The sequence below is a fragment of the Ciconia boyciana genome, chromosome 5 (assembly GCF_034638445.1).
Source record: "Ciconia boyciana chromosome 5, ASM3463844v1, whole genome shotgun sequence".
In the NCBI taxonomy this organism is placed as follows: Eukaryota; Metazoa; Chordata; class Aves; order Ciconiiformes; family Ciconiidae; genus Ciconia; species Ciconia boyciana.
In genome coordinates, this window is record NC_132938.1 from 29,010,570 (window position 1) to 29,028,062 (window position 17,493).

At 37.8% G+C, this 17,493-nt stretch overlaps 1 protein-coding gene across 2 annotated transcripts in view; it reads right to left on the reverse strand.

Annotated features, from left to right (window-relative positions):
- Positions 1 to 936: 936 nt before the first annotated feature.
- GABRG1 (gamma-aminobutyric acid type A receptor subunit gamma1) overlaps positions 937 to 17,493 on the reverse strand; it is a 37,306-nt gene continuing 20,749 nt past the window's right edge. Inside the window, exons 3-10 of one of the 2 annotated variants that reach the window (XM_072861430.1) lie at positions 14,101 to 14,321; positions 11,370 to 11,452; positions 9,937 to 10,074; positions 9,674 to 9,826; positions 6,326 to 6,537; positions 5,678 to 5,720; positions 3,970 to 4,014; positions 1,467 to 1,502 (exon numbers count right to left, since the gene is read on the reverse strand). In XM_072861430.1, the coding sequence (XP_072717531.1) occupies positions 3,989 to 4,014; positions 5,678 to 5,720; positions 6,326 to 6,537; positions 9,674 to 9,826; positions 9,937 to 10,074; positions 11,370 to 11,452; positions 14,101 to 14,321 (876 nt within the window). In that variant the 3' untranslated portion in view covers positions 1,467 to 1,502; positions 3,970 to 3,988. Of the gene's footprint in view, positions 1,503 to 3,969; positions 4,015 to 5,677; positions 5,721 to 6,325; positions 6,538 to 9,673; positions 9,827 to 9,936; positions 10,075 to 11,369; positions 11,453 to 14,100; positions 14,322 to 17,493 lie in introns of both variants that reach the window. The other variant, XM_072861429.1, reaches the window with a different exon arrangement.

Sequence of the window (17,493 nt, forward strand, 5' to 3'; positions counted from 1 at the left end):
CCCTCCCGCCCCAGTAACAGGACTTTTCCATTAGAAAGAAACAAATATCAAGGAGGTAATTACACAGCAACTCATAACACAGGTTCAGTAAATTGATACCATTTGGCTTTCGCTCAGTGAGTAGTATGCAGTAACATATGCAGTAACAAGCAGAATCTACAAAATTATACTGTATGCAAAATGGAGCAGGTCACATACTACACCCGTAGGGCTGGAGACTGAACACAGTGGCTTTGAATACAATGACTATAGCCCTGTTACAGGTTTTCCAAACTCTGATGATACAAATTCTACTGATTGTAGAGTTATGACTTTTCCTCTGGCCCTGTATATGAATCAGACAAAGGAGAGGGGAATGGGGAGGATGTGAAGAGCATTACGCTTAATGGCCAGAATCTGTTAGCTAACATCAGTCTGGTTTCCATGAAATGAGCAAGCAATGGCAGCTGGGTAGGAAATTTTGGAAGTCGTAGCCATCTTGGAGAACTTTGATGAACTCACAACAGTGAAGTAATGGCAGATGGAGCACAGACATAAATGTAATCTAAGGTTGAAAGCCAAAAGCCTGTATCAATGGTCAGGATAAGACAAGCTCAGAATTACCTTTGGGGTTTTTGTGATATATCCATTTCTTGCTGCTCTAATCTCTGCATTCTGTATAAATCTGGATGTGATTAATCATGACTTAATCACTCTTTTTAACATACTGCAGAGAACAAATGGCTGGTTGAAAAATAGAAATATTCTATTTCAACTTTTAAAAATCAGGGATTAATAAAATCATCACTTTATGGATGAAATGGATGAGAATAATCCCATTTTATTAAGGCTTTCTTTGTAAAGGTGTAAGAGATGTTACAAAATTCATCTACATTATCATTTAGGATTAAAATTGAAAGCTTATGTAGAACTGTTCAGTTAAATAATATAGCCTCTTGACTCTGCATTTTGTTAGAGCTGGACAAAAATATGTGTGTGTTCAGGCAAGTTAAATCTTAGGGATATTTATTTTAAAATTTTCTCTTCAAAATACCAGTATCAGTTCTATAGTTGATCACAAGAGGGAGACTACATCACCATATTTCCTCTGATTGTTTCAAATTTTTAAAGCATCCAAACAATTTGAGTCATTTTGGACCAGCTCTAATCTTTGACTGCCCACTGATAAGTGTTAATGACTGCTCAATTACCATTTTTTTCTGAGTTTGTCAAACCTCTGAAATTTATAGATAAAGGTAGCCAATCCAGTAAACAAGATTGAACAGTGCGAAGGCAGTTGGAAAGAAGATTCGAGAATATGAGTCAATTTTTGCAATACGGATGTGTATCCTTCCTTCTCTCCAAGATCCTGTGCGGCAGTCTTCAAAACAACAAAAGAAGCTAGCACAGTCTTTCCCTTCTAGGCACTCATATCCATAATCATCATCACGTTCAGGGAGATGATTAATGTTATTAATTGGAATTAGTGTTGATCCAGGTCGAACAGCAATTGCAGGTGGTTTCTTAAGAAAAACAAAAAAGAAAAATACAGTTTTGCAGGGTTTTTTTATCCTCAGATTAAATAATTCCATAGGCTTTCCATAGCAAAGGCCAATATAAGCACATTCAGTACGATATACAGAAATTCTAATATTAAAGAAAACAGTTTGGGGAGCTTTGTGAATTATGAACTGCTGTATATAATTAGCTTATCCAGGCAAAAGATCACTAATGATTTTCACCTGCCACATGAAAACTGGGTTGTGCCACGATTTGGGAATAGTGGATAATTAGTTACACAGACAGGGTTAGCTGACCCCATCTACATAACACAAACATTTTGAAGTCAGTCACAGCTTGACAATGGGGTCACAAGCAAGTCCACAAGCAGGCTATAAGCATCACTACCAAGGGAAGGATGGTTCTCCCAACATTCGGAGTCTTCAGAACCAGACTGTATGTGTTTCTGGAAGCTACATTTTCACCAAAAAAAAAGCTAATGCGATTAGTACAGCATCACTGGTGAAGTTCAAGAGACTGAGACACATAAGGCCAGGCTACGTCATCTAACCCTCTGATGTTAAATCCCTAAACAATATGCCCCGCCTTTAGAAACCAAAACATAAGACTCCTTAGGAGAATGCCATTCAAGTCAGTTGAACTGATTAATTCAGCTCTAAATTCTTACATTTACTTTCCGTGGGCATAACTCAACCCTCTTGCAATCTGGTAAAAACTCAGTGTAATAGATGTTAAGGTTCACAAATAATTTTCATAGAAAAAATCTGGGTGCCTTATTGCTTAGTACATGTACTGTTTGTTGTTCCCTTCTTGTGACTTTTGCCTTTTCACCTTCCTTTTACTAGCACTACCACAGCCCATCTTTCCCCCTTTTATTATTTTGTTTCCACACAGTTCTTCACTCTTCATCCTTGTTTCCCTGAATATTTCAAGACATTCTCTTTGTCTGTCCTTTTTTCTCTTTCTAAATCTCATAGCCTTTTAAAATTACTCCACAATCCTCTTTCTTTTAACCCCACCCCCTCACACCTTTGGCATCTCTTTAAAATCTTCAGACTGAAGATAGGAGTTACATCAACACTATCTTCTCTTTTTTCTACCATCGACACATTTTGTCATGTAAGGAATAAATACAGCCAGAAAGGATGCAGTCAGAAGAACTAACTGGGTATTGAAGTTTAGAGAAGAATCTCTTTTAAACAATTATACATGATAGGCAATGAAAAAATAAAAAAAAAATATGAGAAGCAGGACGCCACATCATTTAGAGTCTTGTTATGTTTTAGAGTCCTGTTGTCCCACTTCCAGGGAATCACTTTGGCCAGTACACAGATATACATTGTTAAGGCACTCTACTGCTGCTGGGACATTTTACCCAATGTCCCAAGGGGTGATCTTAAAGCAGTGCAGTATCCACCATGTTTTCAAATAGCTTTATTTAATAAGTGTCTTTACCAAGGAAGTTTCACACAGACTGCTGTTTCAACACTTTTTAGACATGATGACCTAGGGAGCTAATTATCATCCTAAAGGACCTCATTATTCTTTTCAGTTATGATAAAATACTGACAACACTAACAAACAGCAGTTACATGCTTCTACCCTAATTTGAGGCATTACAAACAGGGCTTATTTTTAAAAACCTAAAAAGTAAGCTCAAATCTTTTTTTTGAACTTACAAAATCATTATTTTGTTCAAGATATATAAAGAAAGATGCTTATTTCTGATTCACGCCTACTCTGGCTTTACAAGAATTTTCTGACTGATGGTTGTGCCAATGTAAGATTCATGGCATGATTTGTTTCTACGAGTGGGATAAAACAGGAATCCCCAACCCAGAAACACCACGGGAGGAGGAAAAAATAACAGTACTGCTTTTCACTGCTCATGTCACCAGCACAGACTGAAGATGGCTACTGAATTAGAGGTTTGAAGAGGTTGCCTGAGAGAGGCAGAAAGACAGTGCCATCTTATAGGCCTAACAGGGAATACATAAAATGTGTGTAAGAAAGAGATAACGTGAGGGAAAATAGGGAAAAAAGACCAACACCTCACAAGAAAATTACCTTCTACCATTTGGCAGAGACTTAAAAAAAAAAAATAACAGATACAGTAGTACATACTGATTGTTCATGTACATGCCTACTGATGTAGATAAAACTCCACGTATAACAAGAAGCATTTAAAATGCACTCTGATAGGACCAAAACCAAATTCTTCTGCATTAACACTACTACCTCATAAAAAGAAAAGCCATCGTCTGTGGAGATTGTAGCACAGGTGATGCATTCACTTCAGGTGAAATGATCAGAACAAGATCCACAACTAATTAAGTTTAATCTTTCCTGCCCAAACTCATTACCCTTACTAATGTGGATTAACATAAGCCAATTCATACTACCTTTCTTGAGTGATGCCAGCACATATTTTGTAAGATAAAACTGCTATAATCATTTGTAAAATCTTACCATTTTTTCACAAGATCATTTATTGCACCTTCTTGGCATCAGTTCCTGTAATAATAAGCTTTTATTGCATTTTGCAGTGGAAACAGAAGACCTATGTAAGACAAGTTTTCCAAGGAAAAAACATCTGTAAATGAGCACTTTTCAGAAGGAATTAAACTGACTATTTTAATTAAATTGGGGTTTTGAGTTACATATTCATAACTACAAGAGAAAAAGAATGAATAGAAGTCTTTGACAAAGATAAAGGGGAAAAAAAAAACAAAAAAGAAAAAGAAAACATGGATTTGTAATTGTATGACTTCCCATTAATTAATCAGATGACTTCTTTAATTGTTCTATTTGGAAATCTTATAGCTTTTTATCAAACATCACCAAAAAAACCCCCTATTTATCAAATCAGAATTCTCACATCTAAGCATATTAAATTAATCCCTCCCTTTTTTTAGAGTAATCTCTTATCTAGTACGGTCTTATAGCCATAGCATGCTGAAACATGTTTAAAGAATTCTGTGTGAAAAGATGGTTGCTTTTCAACTACTTAGAAATAAAAAGCATGCTTTAAGAACACAGTAAAACAAAACTGAACAGTGTTTTGAGTATTATATTGCTAATTTTAATCTTAGTCCAAACTCCAGCTATTTATTCAATAAGTGTCATAGTTTCTATGTCACCATTATTCTACATTTTCCATTGTCATATGCGCTGAAAATCTCAAAGCATTTGGCAGATTATTGCACAAATGGCTGATGTGTGAAGAGATTCTGGAAAGTCTCGTTGCTCCATTCAATAGAATATACTTGCAAACCACTTCAGTGGCTTTTGATCTGCCAGCAGCTGATCTTTAATATCTCCCTGGTTTGAATAAGCAGTATTTCCTCCCCTCTTCCTTTTTTCCTTGTTGCACATGCTGAGAGCAGACATATTTCAGCTCCCTGTTCCTTAAGTGTTGTTGAGACCTCATTGCAACAACAACCTAAAACTGAATCTGCTATGCTAACACTGGCAAGTCCCCCAGATTCTGCAGCCTCTGTTATCTTTTACCCTCATTGCTCAGCTGTGGCCCTTGCCAAAGGCTGTTTTCCATCCTCTCCATTGTGCCCCCATTTGCTTCTACCACTAACAGGAAGGAGGTTTAAGGTTTCCATTTTCCACTTGGACCAGTTCACCATACGAAACGCAAGGGCTCCCATTTCCCTGGCATTAAGCCATAGCAGCCCTGCAGGGCCCCCATAAGACAGTCTCCCACAGCAGCGATGCTCAAAATGGGTGTGCCAGCACCTTCCGACACTAGTTGCAGAATGGATATGATTCATAACAGGATTTCTGCATTTCCATATCTGGGCTTCTGTAATTTCATTTCACTTTCTGTTTGATCTTACACAGCTGGTATTCACCCTTCACCCGGAAAAGACAACTGATATTATGATTCAGCTAGGCTCCAGCTTCCTTTGATGAAATGATCTGGAAGGGGGTTTTATAACATTGTCCTTCCAGACAATGTCTTGTTCTCTCCAGAAGATGACTACAATCAAGCCTCAGATATTAAGACTAGTGTTCGAATGAATAAGCTATTTAATGGCTTTACCTCCATGTTTTATTAGTTTAAAGATTAGCTTTAAATATTTGTACTGGCTTCCAACACTAGACTATTTGGAAGTTCCCGTATTCTTACTACACGAACAGAAAGCCTCTTAAAATTGAGTAATACCTGTTCCTGGGATATGTTGGGATTCACAGCATACAAACATCAACTTGTAAAAGCAGAAGGTTCATTTTACGCAAAAGATACATGGAAGTAAATGAAAAAAAGCGTTAAAGTAGAATTTCTGAAGTGGAAGGGAGTCAGAACACTGCCCAATAATAAGCACTTTTTTCTTTGCAAAGCTAGCAAGGTAAGACCCAAGTTAGGTGATGCAGACTCAAACAAATCCTCATCCCTTCAGTCCATTTACATTATCTGTGGTCCTTTCTATGGTTCCTTGCCAGGTACTGTTTTCAGAAACACTGTACCCAGACAGAACTGTCTCCATGGGCACACACTCCACGGGCAGCTCTAGTAGCACCAAGGGCTTGGGCACAGCATGGAAGCATGGAATATTATATTAAACCACGCACTAGCTTAGGCTCATGTGTTCTCATTCACATATGAGTGGAATGATCTAAAACCTTTGTTCATTAGTAGTATTTACAGAAAATGAGCACAAGCCCCCAGCTGTAAAAAAATGATAAAATAAATATTAGTGTTAATTATCTTTGAACATTAGCCCTTCTACTTAAGAACCAGTCTCTTAAAATTAATGCTACAATAAAGAGCATTCTTTATTATTTTTTTTTCTTCTTGTTTGGCTAAACTTACTGATGGCTTAGATTTTGCCTTCTTTTCTTTTCCTTTGTCCCCTTTTCTGTTGCTGGTAAAGTAATGCAAGGTGCCATATTCCATCAAGGCAGCAAACACAAAAATGAAGCAAACTGAAACAAAAAGGTCCATTGCCGTCACGTAGGAAACCTTTGGGAGTGACTTCCTAGCAATTGTACTCAACGTTGTCATGGTCAGCACTGTTGTAATGCCTGTATAAAAAAAAAAAACAACCAAAAAACAAAAACAAAATAGAAAAAACAGAAAGAGGGAAGTGTATAAGTAATTCAATCATATTGTCACAAAAAAAATCCTCCAATTAGCCCTTAATTCATTCATGAGGCATACAAGAACTGAGCCACAGCAGGGTTCACCGCTGATCACACCCACACACATCAGTGCTATTGCAAGAAGCCATCCCTGTGGATCCAGTGGCCACCGTGGGATCATACAGAAGGCAGCACATTTCACCTTCAGTTTAAATCCCTCCCATTTTCAACACACACTGAATAAACAAAGACACGGAGAAAGTTTGTGTAATTTTATAAATCTGTTATAGAATGCACACATAAAACAAATACAATAGACAAACAGGTACAAATAAGCACACAAATTTTATAAACACAAAACATGTCCTTTAGATCTTGAAAGATTAAAATGTACAAAAGGACACGTTCAGAAAGAAAAGGTGTGCTATTTATCAATGATTTCAAACTTTCAGAAAACACGAAAAAAAGGAATAATGTTTTCAATCATTTGCTTCTGACATGTAGCAGGTCAAACTAGATGACCTTCATGGCCTTTCTGGTCTCATTCTAAGTTACTAGGTAGTTTTTCAATACTGTGTCTTAAGTAATAGAAAATGTTTCCCTTGGTTCACTTACATACAAGTTAATTAAAAGAACAAGCTGGCCTTAATAGTGATGTGTTCAGAATCCCAACTATATCACTCTTCACTGGTTTAACATTTAGAAGATGTTAACACTTTCTTTTTATATTTGGTGCTTCAGGGAGATGCAAAGCCTTTTTCATAGTAGTTCAAAATTAAGATGTGACCTTTCCTTTGGAGAGCAATACTTGAACACAGAAGTAATTTGTTATTTACATGCACAGGCTTACTGCAAAAAATGTGTTACACCAGTCTAAGGCTGTCTATGGCTTTTAAAACAAAGCATGGAATCAGGGGTCGCTATGGACTGATCCTGCAGCAGGAAAGCAGTGGTGATTTTGCAACAGATTTCCCAATGAAATTATATGCCTAAAAGGGTGAAGAGATAACCAGAGTTTTTCAAAAGTGCTTTGCTCCCACAAGATGCTTTTGAAAATCAATTAGGCATTTCTCTGCATAATTAAATATCTAAATACCTTTAATCATCTCAAACCTTTTGCTTTGGGAAACCACAATCTGCCAGCATCTTTCAACATATACAGAAGAAAAAGGTCCAAGCCTTTTCAGTGTACCAGATCCCAGCACAGCCTCCAGGTGGGAGGTGATGCCCACCATTCCCCTTACTGACTTCTCTTCAGAGAGGACAAAGGGAGACATGGACTTTCCCAGCCCTCCCCGCTATGTGAAAGGCAAACAGGGGGCTATCACAGGGAGCAAACCTTCCACAGCATCATGACTGCTTGCCATGATGAACCTTGCTTAGTTTTGGCTTTCTTGTCTTAATTTCTCAGTCTTTTTCTATAAAATTGTGTCTATTTGACTGGTATTCTCTTTCTTCTTCACCAGGACATCTGCACGTGAGAAAAGTCGTCCTACAATCTGTCAAACAATGGCTTCTGCATGGTCACACAAAAGGAGCTCAGAGTTAACTGCAGGGAGCTGTAAATATGATATTGCAAACATTTGTAGTATATCTCAAGTAGATGAAGGTTAGTACTGCTGAAGTGGGAGCATGAAAACCCTAGCTTAACCATGAGATCAAAGGCAAATTTGCTAGGTTCGTGGCATAGAAAAAGTACTCTGTAAAAAGAACAAACTGGATACAGAACTAGCAGGATACCAATACAACAGCTTTTCCTGTTATAGCTAGTGTCTTTCCAGACGGTATCCACAATGATGTCCAATGATTAGTCAGTCAAGGAAATCTTATAATAAATATCTAAAACAAGATTTGAAACTATCAAGAGATAGTTTCACTTATTTATTCAAGATTTTAGGCTTTCTTCACTAAACTTTGCAGTACTTTTAAATAGCATAAAGGTAAGAGCCAAGACTCGGATTTTCTTCCCTTACCTTTTCACTAGGCTACTGAGCCGTGCTCATTTTTGCTTACTTTCTTTCTTGACTCGTTAATCTTGCAGGCCTGACTGCAGAGTGGTCCAGTTTCAGTGGGAAAGGCAGGGAGTTAAAGCCTGGACTCACCCTCTGGTAGGAAATGCTCCTAGAACGTGGGAACGGTGTGTTCACAATCCTACAAGCTGATGAGGAAAATTAACTCACACCTCTCACTTCCTAAGATAGGCTTTCAGCTCTTGATCTTTTCCCCAGAATAGGTCATACTGTTGTCACCAGTTTTACTAAAAGCATCTGTCACTGCTAAGCTTGAAGTTGCTAGTGTGTCCTGTGCACTCCACGCACCCCTGTCTATGCTGCTTTATGTGGGGACTAGGATGCTTCTCCAAGGCAGCTCATTAATCCTAAACAGTCAAACGTAGGAGACTGACACCATGCTAAACAGGTCAGCCAAGATGACACTAACACAGAATTATCCCTGTAGCAGAACATGCAACACACTTCAGTACTGTCTGTAGTAAAAGCAGGACAGTGAGTCAGTCTTTGTGAGTTATATGCTTAACTGCTTGAAGTGCAACTTTGGTTGCAAATTTTCTGTCCTATCCTGGGCTTAAAAGAACAACTGAATAATTTCTATTATTAAAAAAACCACCAACACCACCAACAACAAAACCCCAACAGAAACAAACAAACAAAGAAACAAACAACCTCCCCAAAACCAGATCTTCACAGTTTTCGCCTGTGTAGTAATGATACCCTTTGTTCCATGACGCTGACTGAAGTTTAATCATACTTGTCAGACTAATTATTGCCATATTGCCATCCCTGGAGATGACAAAAAGGAGACAAAGGAGAAAAAATGTATTTATGTGAACAACAGCAGATCCACAAGACTTGGATCAAGATTTCCAGATTTCCATTCTCAACACTCCCTCCTTAAACCCTGGTGTGCAACCACAGCAGGATCCTTCTACTTGCAGTTCAAGAGAAAGGGTGACCAGTGGTCACAATCTGAAGGGGAATAAACTGTGGTTAATTTACTCCCTGCTGCAGATTTGTATTCCTGGGGAGTACGAGACCCTTCAAGGTTGAAAAAAGACACTTACCCAGAGAAGTCCTTGCAGGAACTGCATCCTTATTGATCCAAAATGACACCCATGAAAGAACAACTGTGAGTATACAAGGAATGTATGTCTGAATAGTAAAATATCCCATACGTCTGCTGAGATCAAAGAAGATTGTCATAATAATATAATCACCTATAAATTAAAAAAAAAATACTTACATGACATTGAAACTGGTTTTCAGTTGTATCTTCATCTGTTAGTCTTGTTCTACATAGATATTACATGAAATAAAACTGCCTTACCAGACAAGGTATGAGAAATTTCAGTTGTATTTCGTAACCCTACAAATGCAAACTGATACAATCTCCAGTATTTTGGATCTGCCACTTCAACAGAGGTTTTCTTCCATTTGTATTCAATTTCATTTCTGGGATATCCATCTAGAATAAAACAGAGCAAATCAAGCGTTCAGCCACAGTATATACCAAAGCATGTTTTGTTATCTCTTAAGTTGTTTATAAACTAAACCAGGTCTACACATAAAGTGGATCAGAGAGAAAGCCAATCTATAGTCAACCTGATACACATAAAATTTAAACACAAAATATCTAGCCTCAGTTTTAAGCCTAGCTAAATGTATGATTGATCAAAAACTATGTAAATACAAATATTTAGGAAATATCTACACAATATTCTGGTACTCAGATATTAAAAACTGGCTCAGAATCACCACTATGAACTAATACACAAATGTAATATACATTATCATTAAAAGACCACAAAAAGCTTAAAAGGACAGACACTTATTAGTACATAATTTGATAACATTCCTATTGACGTTTATTGAAAATTTCTTTGTCTGTTACTCCCAGAATGGATTTTTGTGGCCTGATTCACTGTCCAGTACTTCAGCCTTAAGGAAGTGCAACCCTCTTGATTTTCATGTGCCTCACATGTTGCCCCACATTATCTTGCAGAAAGGCAGAAATGAAATTAAGCAAGACTTGCTTGTGTGGCACAACTATTTAATCAATGCAGCTACCAAAGCTCATTTAGCTGGAAGCACTCAAGAAGGAAGTATTAAATGAAAACATTAATTTAAAAAGAATCACTGAAGTTTGATTTCATTGCCTATTAGGTTTCACATTTAGGAATAAGTCATTTAGCTGTGTTCAGGTGGTTTGAGTTTCTTTTGCCAGTAATAGCACAACTCCCTTAGGATTTATTTTTTTTTTTAATATAGTTTATATTAAATAAATGAAGCCTGAAAGTTGTGTTTATTGCTCACATAAATAAGTCCCACTGAAAGGAGAAGAACTTCTTATACTGATTAAGCATTTACAGGAACAGGTTGAAGAAGACTGATCTTATTTTTCCTTTTAAGTATACCACATGGAACTAACTCAAAGCTGGCAAGTCTGGCAGGCATAGAAAATAAAGTTCTTCCAGGGCAATAGATTTCCATTAACTGGAATGGCCGTTCTGTCAGACTCCTAAGCAATACAATTATTTTTAAAGTTGCAAATAAATGAAATGCATGTAATTCAACTCATTCATTACTGCATTTAATAATGCATTTAAAAACGCAATAAATCTAATCAAAACATAAACAGGTCAGTCCTTTCCTTTGCTACAAGGCTTTTAAAAGTAAACACTTGCTCTCTTGCTGCCAGAATTTAAGGAAATTTAAAGCCTGTATGTAAAGGGGAAAAAAAAAAAGTATTTTACCACCTACAGCTTGAAAACTCCAGTGGACAGGAGTGTTCATCCATAGGAAAGTTATGAAGCTGAAGATAACATTCAGCATTAATTGTCAGCCTAATTAGAAAAGGAAGAAAAAAAAAAAGAAAAAGATTATATTCAAGCATCCAGAGACTTCAGACTAGATAGTAAAGAACATGCACAGAAATTAATTTTGCCAATTAATGGGTGTTACGCATAGCCAACTGTGTGTCTGCAAAAAACATCCAGCATCACTGCCAAAGAACAAAAAACCTCATCATATGCAACCTGAGGACTTGCATTGTTTCAGTTGGCATTTTGAGACAATTCAAAAATATCAATTGATTTGGGGGGGATCTCTCAGCTCTCTACCAGAAATAGGGGATAAAAGGGAGGGACTGAAGGCAGGGCAAGGAGGAGAGTTTATCATAGCAAATAAGGGAAGCTTCTGAAGAACACATTTGTCAGGTCAAATTGCATTTGGCATCATTGTATCTGGTGGCTATATACACGAGAGAGAAAGTGGGGACACTCCTGGGCTTGCTTGATATTCATGGAAGCAGCTCTGGTGAAGACAGTAGCATGGATAGGAAAGAGCAGACTTGATATTTCCACTCATTTAATGTCTAAGGCATTCAAGTAATTCAGGCAGCTAATATACAATTTAGAAGTAGTTTAGGACTCATAATGGTATCAACTGAATCACTTGCTGCTTTTGAAAATACTATCACAGATTTCCAAAGACCTTCCAAGCAACCAATGCAAAACCCAGTTCTGCTAACTTTCACTAGGAAGCTAGAGTAAGGGGGTAGACTCCAAACTGCCTTCTTTGCATTTAAAATAGCTCCTCCTTTGTTGGTAACACAGTGAAGAAAGTCAGAATGTCTTCTAAAATCAACTTTGAAAATTAACATAATGCTTACATACTGGACTGTATGCAATACTTACATACTAGACAAAAAGGGATGGGGAAAGGAAAATTCTGCCACACACTGCCAGGAAGCCCTATAAGTCTGTGAACAAAGTAGTTCTTCTACACAAAGCCTCACTAGGACCTTTCTAGAAATCGGTCCTGACCAAGAGAGATGTTTATAAAGGAAAGTGTATTTCTTGCCATATACGGGGGGACAAATAAAATCCCACATTTCCAAGTAAAACACTTGCACCCCTCTGAAGGTGCTTTACAATTTGCCAACTATGGTATACGTATTTATTGCCTTTGTTTTCCATTTTCAACCTTTGGATAGTCAAACGCTTAAAGAAAAAGAAAACAAAACCAGACTTTTATTAAAAGCAACACACCTAGATCTGGAATCACTGATGGGTGCAATGGACAGACCAAGGACTACCCTCAGAGAAGACTCAGTAAGCCTGACTAACAGAATCACCATGTCTGCTCCCTCAAGTACCAACAGGGAAAGAGTGGTGGTACAGGAGAGACAGTGAACCTGGAGCACTGTCAGATCCTGTTATTGTTCCTTCAATAACCAACATATGAACCTCTCAATGTTACTCCACCTTAGGCCAAATTCAGGCCATATCCTCACCTATACAGATGTCTGTGTGTTGCAGTGCTGGGTGAATGCCTGTTCTGCGGTTTTATTACTAGCTCTTTGCACTTCATAGCTCATACTCTAGCACAATAGTTCTAACCTATTCCTCTGGGAGAGCTCACATGGTTTTTTTGGTTGCGTTTGTTTGTTTCTTTGTTTTACTTAGACCCTGTTTAAAAAAGTGCTCTTCAGAGATATTTGTATGCTCTCAAATGAAATATATTGAGAAAAAATTCAGTGAAGAGAATCCTTTTAAAACATTCTAATTCTTCTTACTTCTGATACAGAAGGCTTTTATAAATTGTTCATACAACACAACTAGCCCACATATGAAAACAATGTAAATGACTGAAAAGAAAGTAATTAAAAGGTTTAAAATAAATAAATAAACTCTTAAGAGCAGAATCAGATTTATGGCATCCTCTGCATGGACTGCTTCTCGATCAGCTCCTAATTTATTGCAAGGTTTTTTAGGCATACTTAAAAAATAAGACTGAGAGATGACCCTAAAATGCTTTCTGTAGACTACAGCCTTTCAAGAACTGTTTGATAAGTGACTCAAAGATTGGTACAGATAGCTGAGATGGTAAGCTTAAAACCAGCATCCCCCCATTTGCCAAGAAGAATTATCACCAACATGTTTGCTTATGCCTAATTTGGATGAACAGATTTGTTGATTTTAATAGCTTGCAAGGGTAAACATGTGAAGTATATGCAGGACTGGGGCCCTAGCTTTAATCAAACTTATTATGATTTTTATTATCGGAAGCATTTCATCTTTTACTTACAGAATCTAATTTGGTAGAAATTAGATACTGAACTATTTAGAACAGAAAGTCTGCAAAACAATTTATGACTAGATCTGCAATATGTTAGTGACAGATCACCACATTGTGCTACATGCTACATAACATCTTTTTTTTTAATCTTGCCTGTACCTAAATGACATTAAAATTTGCTGTCCCCTTCAATTGTCTTTACTCAGTTATGTAGGCAATATATTTCAATGTTACTGATTTAATGTTTTTAATGATCAAATCATCTTTTCTTGTTTTCTCCTTTAGTAAACTCCCTGCAAATTCCTGTGGTCCACAACAAAAGAGATGCCAAGGATTTGATTTACAGTCATTATTTTCATATTCCTGGTCATAAGAGTTTTTATTTTTTTCTACTCACTTAATAAAAACCCACCTTAGAGTGTATAATACTCTTCCATCACTCCAGATTCGAAGCAAACGATTTGGAGTTGTAATCCAGTGAGCATCGGATTTCCTTGAGTTCCGGAAGAAAGTGTCTGGAATCCAAATTTTTCCAACCATGTTGCTATTAAGCATAAGCACTTTCATTGAGCTGTTAAATTTTAGACGGCTGTCATACCACGTCTGGGCAAAAATTATATCTATGGTGTATTCCTAAAAACAGAGAAACAACCATACCTGTGTATACGTTTACCAAAGTCTGCAAGCCAAGAATTTTTAATTCATATATAAATCTAAGGCCACTTCTTCTATTCTCTTTTGTATTTCCATTTGCATAGCACACAGCTGCCTGTAACCCCATACTGAGAAATTACAGACAGGTTAAAGACATACACAGCCTTCTGTCCCTACCGCCTCTCCCTTGACACACATTGATTAGTTAAGGAAGAGGAGACGTGATGGGAGCTTGCTGTAACTTGGAGGTCCCTGCACAGTGCAACCACCTCTGGGGGCCTTAGACAGAAATTTAAGGACAACCTTAATACTTCAGGGCTAGACTATGTCTGTTAAGACAGAGATTCTGCATCTCTTAAGAAGCAAACCAAATAAACTTTCTATATGTTTTCCCCAAACTTACAACATGCAATTTAAGATCCTTCATGAAATTTCAGATTTTGAAAAATACATGAATATGCGGGAAGTAAACATCACAGTTTGCAGAACTATCTCTTACCATCTGCCTCATATATCTACCTACATACACACAAAAGTATACATAATCATAATCAGGAAGGAAATTTCCCTAAAGCAATTCCACTTTACTTATTAAAGCCTCAGAAAAGCTCCTTTTGTGACAGAAAGTCCAATTCCTCAGTAGACTTATGGCCAGAAAAGAAAGATGAAAAATAAAATAAACAAATAAATAAGTAAATAAATAAAAGGAAAACCCACAGCCTTTTAATGAGACAATTCTTGACACAGTAAAACTTGAGGAAGATAAACATTAAAGATGCAATGAAATATTGTTTTTCAAAGAATCCAGCCAGTCATTCTTGCACTCCAGACAAAGGAGCAAAGCAGCAGCCTCTTCTCTGTTGTATTTGTCACAGCTCCAGACCACGACTCTGACCTTAAGGGCAACAGTCTCTCTACTTGATGAGAGATGTGATCTTTCCTGCATGGCTGCCCCATGAGGGCTCCAATGAGCAACTCGGCAGCTCCTCTGCAGGGACAAAGAGCTGGAGACCAGACTTAGACACTTGGTGTTGGTTGCTCACCTCTCAGTTACGGGATGAGTGGGCAAGGGGAAGAGAGAGGAGACAGTGGTTCAAACTCTTGCTTTTAGCGACCCCAAAGGGGTCACTACTAGTTTACGTGATCTATAAAAATGCACAGTGCAGACAGTCAATTCAGGTTTTAAAGAAAATAAAAGTGGAAGGCTTTGCTGGCTGGAGTGGTGGATTTTGTTCATTTTACTTTTAAATAATCACAGCAACCAACTGTACGAGTTATAGACTCCTCACTCATTTCTGCAACAGATACCACCCATCTCCCAGGAAAGTTTGTGAAATTTGGCACTTCATCCTTGAGAATTGCCAAAGCAGATGTTCTAGGACTACCTAAATCTCTCTCAATTTTCCCACCTCTCCAGGTGGGAGAAGAACAGGTTTGGGAAATAGATATGCAAGAGGGAGGTTCGCCCTTGCTCTGTGATATATGCCAGCTGAATTACCAACTGGACTGTGGTAACTCAGTGACTCTCAAAGGTTATTAATAACTAGTGTATAAGGCAAACAACAGAGGGACAGAGGGAACAAAAGGACTAATAAAAAATACATTTTAGAGATTACTTTGGTCTAAAACTCTGCTTATTCGTTGCATTGCAAAGAATGGAATGCAATTCCTGCATTGCCATCAGGGGAAGATTCTGCAGGTCAAAACCAATCCTTGATTATTTTATTTCTGTAAACAATGTTCAAGACACCTGTGAAAACCCAGAGCCTGTTCAACCTTAAAATTCAGCTTTCTGTGCTCATCTACAGTGGTTACAACTGGAAAGGAAACTTGCCTTGCTGTAGTGTAAATGACAGCCCGAGGCAGTGCACCAGAGAAGTGTTTTAATGGGCTTAAATGGAACAGAATGAACAAAGATTTATGTGTTGCCTTTACAGTACAAACAGGAGAAAAAAAGAAGTCAGTGAGTAAAATCAACAGACACGACCAAATGTATGGAAAGAGCAGACTGTCTGAGTTTGAAGGTGCTGCTCTAAGCAGCCACTTCACAGTAGCACTGCATTGTCTGAGAAAAAGAAATATATCAAAGTGTCATTACAGTCAAATCCACCCAGAGCAAGAAAACTCAGGTTGCCATAGAATACCAACCACCCTAACAAATTAAGATAAAAAAGGAAGAGGAGCTCACAGATTATTTTGAACACACAAAGCAAACGAACACCCTCAGTGGACCCAGATGCTTGTATGCTTTTACCTTTCAGTATTAAATGTGCAAGTTTTTATTGTACCCATGTATTACAGGAGGTGCTTAAAGAACTTTTTCTTAAAAAAAAAGAAACTTGGTTAAAAACTTTCATGACACATTTATCACTGTTCAAAAAGAATCTAATACATAATATTTTAATATCATAAAATTAGTAACTACTTGTTTCCAAGTATCTTGCTGAATGTATAAGAAGAGACCCAATTGCTAGCCTCTTCTCACATACCTGCAGAGGGTGGTCCTCCATTTATAAGCTGACACTTCAGCACCCAGACATCTGCCTGTCCCTCAGGAGTCAGCCAATCCTACTATTCACCCCACCTGAAAGATGTGGACTTGCAGCCTTGCAGTGGGTGGCAGCAGCAGCTCACCCCCCTCTTCGGCAGGGACCCAGAGTCAGTGCTGTCTGATTTCTCCCAAGAACATTTATTCCACTTCCAACATCTGCCTTGGTGGACATTGCTACCTACTTCTTCAGCATATCTATTTGTCCTATGCCTCCCTGAGACCTCTCTGTCTTTGAGGGTCCATAACACATCCTGAGGCTGCATATATTCTTCATACAACGCATCTCACACAGGATCGTATTTTCAACCCATTATATATATACTATCTTTCACTCAAGTGAACTTTAGCATAATGTCCAAGCACTTACATGTATTCACATCATAGAGGTTCAAGGCATATGAAAATGGGACTCAAATGTATATTAGCTTCCTTTCTGAACACAAGCTTCCCCACAGAAGAGGCCAGATGCCATAGGTCCAAATAGACTCCAAGCAGCCACCAAGCACAGGCAAACATATAGGATGATCAGACAACTAAGAGTCTGGCAGCATGCAGCTGTGACAGTATAGATGCTTGAGAGCAATAGCCTGAAAGGCAAAC